Raw genomic sequence first — 7,682 nt, 5'->3', positions numbered from 1 at the left:
ATTTCAAAGCAGTCACTAATATATTAAGATCTTGACAACTAATAATAACAATTGAGTTTTGTTATCATAAATAAAGCTTTTTGTGAGGGTGTTAGTGCTTCCTCCCTATATTTTGATCACAAATGAATATATTTTTTGTAATGCATCTAGATTTCTTCTTCCTCCTCCTGCTTCAAACCCTAGCCTAGATCTCTTGAAGAGAACTCTTTTTTTCTTCTACTAGCAGGACACTGTAGAGAAAGTAAGCATCTATTTTTATTTATTTTTTTTTTTATTTTCCATCAAAAGAAGGATTCATCTTCCACTTGGGTAATTTGAGATATCATATCAATGGATTTCCATAAAAAGACTAATTATTTCGATATGCTATAAGAATGAATCCTACTTATAAGGAGGGATACCCAGTATTATTTATAGCTCAATAGAACTATCGGACAAAGGAGGATTACTCAGCAAACTTAAAGAAAATAATAGAACTTTTGAGCTGCACTCTGATTCTTATATTCTGATTTTTTGGACTGTACACGTATTAGAATGATGTGATCGTCTGTTTATACAATAATTAATAATAATAATAATAATAATAAAATTTTCTCCAATTAATTAAAGAATAAATCATTGCAGTTTGTATTTACATAGTGATCAATACATATATAATTACGAAGATAAGAAATCAAACAAAACAAGAAAGCAAATAAAAAACCGACACATCAACTATATTGTTCCCGTCAACTGGAATTATCCGTGGGCGCTTGGGATCTGCAGAGAGGGCAGAGGCTGCTCCTCTCCAGCCACTGGACGATGCATCGGCTGTGGAAGGCGTGGGAGCAGGGCATCTTACTCACCTCCGCCTGAGCATCAAACTCCATCAAGCATATCGCACACTCCTCCTCTCGAACACCGTCTCCTCGACCATATGGCAAACGCTGCAGCCCCTCAATGAAAGACCTGCTCCCTGGCACACCACGAAATCCTCCATGCCCGACATCAACACCCTCGTAAAGATAATAAGTATACACATCCCCAGCCATCTCCTCGTCATCCTCCGAAGGATTCTCCAGCATCCACTCAGTCATGAGTTCCATGTCCTGATTTGATCCACGAGGTTGGAGTAGCAGGCCGATGTGGACGACCAGCTCGATCGCCGATCCATCCATCATCTGCGCTGCGACTTGGGAGGAGAAGCGGTGGAGCAGGTCGTTGCAGAGCCGCCAGATTGTGTCGTGGATGCCGTCGATACGGGGTAGAACGTAGGAGACGATTCTTGGGATGGCCCTGCGTAACGGGACGTGGCCAAGATGGAAGCAATGGATCGTTGCCGGGACGACGGTGAGCGTGTTGGTCAAACAATCGAAGTCGCCTAAGTGAATCCGGACGGCAACCTGCGATTGGACTTCTGGAGCAAGCACTACATTGGCTTCCAAGTGGACGACCGTATTCCCCAGAATGTGGCTCTCAGACATCGCCATGGCTACGTTGCTCTTCTTGATCTCTCTATTCTGTCTCCTTCACTCCTGTTCGCCGTCGGGCTTCGGAACAGCCAGGAAGGAAGGAACTATATATAATGCGATACAGTTTAACCAACAGTCCAATTTCCTGATTCGAGTCCAAGTGGTATTCGGAGGATACGACGAAGAATCTTGGTTCCCAATCCGATCCTGGGCGGGATCGATAGATCAACAATATCTGGCAGGCCAACAGTCCAATTTGGACCGATTTGGGCGATAAGTTTAGTGATGTCTCCGCATCAGGATCGCTTTGTCGCAAGATAGGAGGTGACACTGTCAGTTGGTATGAGCGGAGAATTCTCAAACAAGTGTACCTCTTCCTCCCTCCTTATTTTTTCCTTTTTTTTCTTTTTTGTTTTTTTTGAGAAAAGTTGGGCATGATAATTAATTTGCTTAGGCAACGTGTACTAAAGTCTTCCTTCAAATCCTAAGCTAAAGACGGGGGCAGCAGGGCAGGACATCATTGTGCTGAGACTGCGAGTCTGCTGATATATTATGTAATAACCCATATATATAAAAAAAAAAAAAAAAAAAAAAGAGGAACGGAAGGGGGAGTCTTCTTCTCCGATGAATCCCGATCGGAGAAGGACTCTAGGCCTCTTAGAACTCTAGGATTCTCTATAAATAAGACTCTCCTCTCCCTCACGAGCCTCCACCGGCGACCGTCGAGCCCGATTCCTCTCCGTTTCTCCGTAGAAGCTGCGGCAGCCTCTTCTCGTGTTCGCCGGAAATTGAAGGTCGAAGAGGCCATCGGAGTTCAGGTAAGGTTCAATCTTTCTTTTTCTCCCTCTTCTCTTTCTTCCCATGGTTTTAGACTCCTCGTCGGCCGTCAGGATCGCCGGAAAATCCATGAACAAGAAATCCTCTGTTTTCTAAATTTTTCCTTGTTTTTGCCGCCGTTCTCCTCTTCGCTGCCGGCCGAACCCCATCGCCGTCGTTGCCGGATCTCCGGCCAAGCCACCGGAGCTCGAGCCACCGAGGGGGGGACCTCACGGTCCTCCCCTGTTTCAGCCAAGGGAGGCCGCGAGAAGAAAAGAAGAAAGAAGAAGAAGAAGAAGAAAAGAAAAGAAAAGAAAAAGGAAAAAGAAAAGAAAAAAAAAGGAAAAAGAGAAAGAGAAAAATAAAAATAAAAATAAAATAAAATAAAATAAAAAGAAGATGAAGAGAGAAAAATTTTCTCTCTCTCCTCTCTCTACCTTCTCTCTCCAGTTTCTCTCTCTAGATTCTCTCCCTATTTTCTCTCTCTAGACTTTTTCTCTTTTTATGAATTTTGTCTCTCTAGAGTCTTCCTCTCTCTCTGATTTTATCACGGACCCTAGGATAAAATTGAGATGAAAATAAGATGATCTGAGGTTGCTCCGAAATTTGTGCGGTAGATCTGATCCCAATTCGATCCTATTCGAGTAACACTTGATTTATATTGAGTCACCCTGATAGGACTTCTGATGATCTCGACCATGATTGCCTCATCAGAAGGATACGAAGATTTCTCTCTCCACTTTCTCTCTCTACTTTCTCTCTCTAGAATTTTCTCTCTCTTCATGAATTTTCTCTCTCTAAAAGTCTTATGGATCAATGGAGGATCCAGATACATAGACAAGTCCTAATTTTGGTTAATCCTAAGAGAGATCCTCGATCTGTATTATTAGGATCGATTATCGGTAATTTTCTCCATATATGATCTTTATATTTGATCAGGGTTACGAAGAGAAGATTGTCTACATAAGATATCGAGTGGAATATTTTGTTAGAAAAATTCATAAATCAAAGAAGAACATTGATTTCTGTGCTTGGATCAGTCACCGATAAAGGTAAGAATCCCTGTACATGATCACTATTATATATATGCTATTTTACTGTTGGTTTTGCATCGTCGGATTTGAGATCGATGAATTTATTATACCTGAGATACTGTTATTTGATTTGAGCATGAGTATGTATGTCAATATATATATGTATCAGAGATTGATGGCATGATTATATGGATATGACATACCTGAATTGATCATAATGCAAGTCAGAATTGATTTGATGAAATCAACACATAATGATTTAATGAAAAGAAAGAGATATATGGTATGGACTAGTCTTGTCATGTGGAACAGCCCGCCAGAAGCTTATGCCTGGGACAGCCCCCACTGGCTTACAGGTGGATCAGCCGGCTAGGAGCTCATGCCTGGGACAACCCGCCAGGAGCTTATGCCTGGGATAGCCTCTCACGGGCTTTCATACGTGGGACAGCCGGCCAGGAGCTCATCCTGGGACAGTCTTGAAAGACTTTTTAAGTGGATTCGATCCAGATGATGACTGAGGTATAGACTTGGATAGTCCAGAGCCAGAAAGAAAATGTTAAAAATCATGTGATTATGAAAGGAGAAATGAAAGATAAGACATGAAACAATTGTTGAACAAAAGTGTTTCACCTGTTAATATATGATGATGCATCTATTTTGACAAGACAGAAAATTTATGAATGTTTGCATTATTCTGGATATTGAATATGAGATTTTATATCTTACTGCATATCCTTATTTTCAGACTATATTACTATATCAGTGTGATATGAGAATTCTTACTGGGCTGTAAAGCTCACACCCCTTCATCTTTCTTTTTCTTCTCAGAGTTACAAGATGCTTATGATTGGCTATGACTTAGATTTACGGGTGAGCAGAAGGATAAATAGAGTGTCATAGTATCTGATCAAAGAATTGAAGAAATTTAATTTGTAATTATGCAAGGTTTTATGAATTATTATTGAAATGAATTATTATGGATGTTAAGATTTAATGATTTATTTTGGCTTTGCATATTCTTTAGGGCTTGCTCTAAGGAGTGTGCGTCCATCACGTATCCGACCCGAGTATTAGTTTCGGGGCGTGACAGAATGGTATCAGAGCATAGGTTATGATCATTAGGAAATATGATATAAGTGATTAGGATTTGATAGAATGATATTAAAGCTTAGGTTTAAGATCACTAGAGATTATGAAGAGATATTAAAACTTTATGTAAAGATCAGTAGGATGTGACGGAGTGGCATCTGAGCTTAGAGGTTAGGTTACATTTATTTGGAGACAATGATACAAGTGATTAGGATATGACAGAACAGTACTAGAGCCCCAGTTTAAGGTCACTAGGAATTGTCATATAAGTGATATCAAAATTTTGGGATTAAAATCAATAGAGTATGATAGATAATATCAGAATTTAAGGTTATAATCATTAAGGATGTAATAGAATGATATTATAGTTTAGGTTATGATCATCAGAAAATATGATTTAAGCGGTATTTGAGTTTAAGGTTATAATTATTCAGAATTGTAATTCTAGTGATATCTGAACTTAGGTTATGATCATGAGGAACATGATAGATATAAAAGAGAAGATTCAATATTTAGATTTCGAATCAATAGATATTAAGATGAAATTTATGCATAAGTGGCATATGTTATCTATAATAAAATTGACGAGTTATATCTTGGATTTCAATTAGTAGGGTGGCCTGAATATAAGAAGAGTTGACCTTAGAATGAAGTGGGAGGTATTGATATGTAATGTGGAATATACTCGATGATTTTGGAATGCTAAACTTATATGGAAGGAAATTATGATAACTTTTCTGATTTTGATGTTAATTATTTGAGCATTATAAATTTTTGGACTTATTAAAAAAAAATTAATTAGGGTATGGTCTAAGAAGAAATTACATCATATGAGAGAGAAATATTTTGAACATTGAATCTATAAGAGGTTATATAAACTCAATTTAGATGAAATATATATATATATATATACTTAAATTTTATTATGAAAATACGAGATACACATCTTGGTAAAAGTCTTTGGTCACTCAAAATATCATATTCTGAATATAATTTCTTATCTTTCAAATTGCATTGAATTTCAAATTAAAAGTTTATTTTTTTAAGTGGATCAAAAGTATTTTGATATTATTGTTAAATTAAAGAAGAAAATTTATTTGTCAGAGTATGATATACAAGTTATGATGAAATCTTTAATAATTTATGGATTAATTTTTTTTCTGTGATTGTTGAAGATGGTGAAGTGTATTAATTATTCGAGTCAAGTTTGGATTTTTTTTTAAATTGAACTAAGACATCTTGCTAGTGTTAAATTTTGAATGACTTATACAAGGGATAAAATTTTGTATGGATAACAAGATTTTGTATGGATTTATTGATTAATATTAAGGGTTGTGATAAAGAGAGCTCTATAAGAAATAATCAAGTTGATTCTACTTAAGGATATTGGCTTGAGTCCTTCTAGTTTGTCAAGTTAGAATTAATTCATTTGAAAAGGAAGATTGATTTAGAAATTATCTAAATGATTGTAAGGTAAATCTAAGGTTAACTCCAATTGATTCTAGATATGTTGAATTCTTGAAAAGTGATGAAACTTATACAATGATTTCAAATATAGGAAGTAGATCAAGATTTAATTTTTATATGCTATGCCCAAAGGTAGTAAAGATGAAGAAACTTAAAATTTTGCCGTAAGTCTTATATAAAATTTGAAGATTGGATCTATCCTAGATTGATACAAGGATATTTTATCTCTGATAGACTTATATAATTTGATAAATTAAGGTCAGAGTGCGCAGCAAAAGCATGGTGGGTTAAATTGATTAGAAATATTAATTCTTTGATTCTGAAGATATTATGGAATACATTAGTTGTTAATAAAGAATAATTTTTAATCTGATCATAGTCGGATAATTTTTGTTAGTAGGTTGCTTCATTGTAGATAATGCCAAGAAATTCGAGATATCTCAAGTTTATTAACAGCTTGATAGTTCTGATATTAGTTCAAACTTAGAATGTCCTAACATAGATTTCATATTTTTTTTTTAAATTTAATATTGTTACTTAAACTGATATAGAAGATTGAGATTTTTCTTATGATGAGAGTCTATATATAAAATTTGTTGGAAGGTCAAGAGAAGAAAGAAATCGATGATTATGAAGAGTGCCCGATGTTTGACCTTTATTTATTTTTCTATCATAGGTAGTTTAAGATAATTATGAATTTTTGAGTGAAATGTATTAGACAAATAACGGTGGTATATTAATACAAGTCCAAAATATTATAGTTCTTCAAAAAGTTGAGAAATCAATAAGAAGGGATGAGTTTGAAATTTCAAATAATTTTTGTTATAACAAGATTATGAGAAATAAATAATATATATGACATTATCGTAAGCTTGAGAATGATATAAAGAATGTATACTTTGAAATAGATATCTCGAACGACATAACCTAATTTTGAGGATGAAATTATTTTAAAGAGGGGAGAATGTAATAACCCTGTTGGTGCAAAAATTCGCTTGCGTCGGAGAAGCTGGAGTCGAGGGAGTCGCGGTCGCCGTCGGGACCTGCAAAAGAAGTCTCAATCGGAGGTGGGGTTGCTCCAGCAAGACCCTCCGATGCTCAAGTCAGTTCTCTGCCTCAACAAGAATGGAGTGCTCGAACGGAGATTTTAGCAGAGTTTTGGGATAGAAAATAGGGCTTAGAGAATAACGTATCTGGGTCCCCCTTTTATAGGCGGAGGGTGAAAAAAATTGACAGCGACGTTCGTAACCGTCTGGTAGTGGGCCGCCCACAGTCAAGGAAAATTTATTGCGAGGAGTAGTGGAGTGGACCCGTGGCCCTCACTGTCGCGCGCCACGTGGAGTCTGCCGCAGGGAGTGGAGCGGCGTCCGTTGTCACAACTTGCCAGAAGGTGGAAGAATCGCGCAGTATCCATCACAGGAGGTGGAGCAGGATCGTGGGCATCATAGCGGTCTGCCAGGGCATAGTGGAGCCGCACGGAATCCATCGCAGGAGGTGGAGCAGGATCGTAACCGTTGCTGTGCCGCACCGGGGAGTGCAGACCCGTCGGTTGAAGTTCGGTTGGAGTTGGTAGCGGGGTCTTCCCGCAGTCAGAATAGAAGATGAAGTCCTTCGTAGAAGTCTGGACGCAGTCTACATGCAGTTGGGGTCGTAGGCGAAGTCTGGCTCCCGTAGGAGTCCGGGCGAAGCCTCCCTGCAATTTGAAATCAAAGGCAAAGTCCGGCTCCCGTGGGAGTTCGGACGAGGCTTACCAGCGGTTGAAGTTGGTGACGGAGCCCGGCTCCCGTAGGAGTCATGGCGGAGTCTTCCTTGCAGTCGGAGGTGT

General features: G+C 38.0%; 1 protein-coding gene across 1 annotated transcript; it reads right to left on the bottom strand.

Annotated features, from left to right (window-relative positions):
* Nucleotides 1-728: 728 nt before the first annotated feature.
* On the bottom strand, nucleotides 729-1,780 carry LOC105036321 (uncharacterized). The gene has a single exon (XM_010912091.3). It carries the CDS (start codon nucleotides 1,467-1,469, stop codon nucleotides 729-731), a length of 741 nt encoding a protein of 246 aa, XP_010910393.3. The 5' UTR covers nucleotides 1,470-1,780.
* Nucleotides 1,781-7,682: the final 5,902 nt, after the last annotated feature.

Source organism: Elaeis guineensis, chromosome 1 (genome assembly GCF_000442705.2).
Source record: "Elaeis guineensis isolate ETL-2024a chromosome 1, EG11, whole genome shotgun sequence".
Taxonomy (NCBI): domain Eukaryota; kingdom Viridiplantae; phylum Streptophyta; class Magnoliopsida; order Arecales; family Arecaceae; genus Elaeis; species Elaeis guineensis.
Note: the sequence above shows the minus strand (reverse complement) of the source record. Positions and strands in the feature narration are given on the sequence as shown.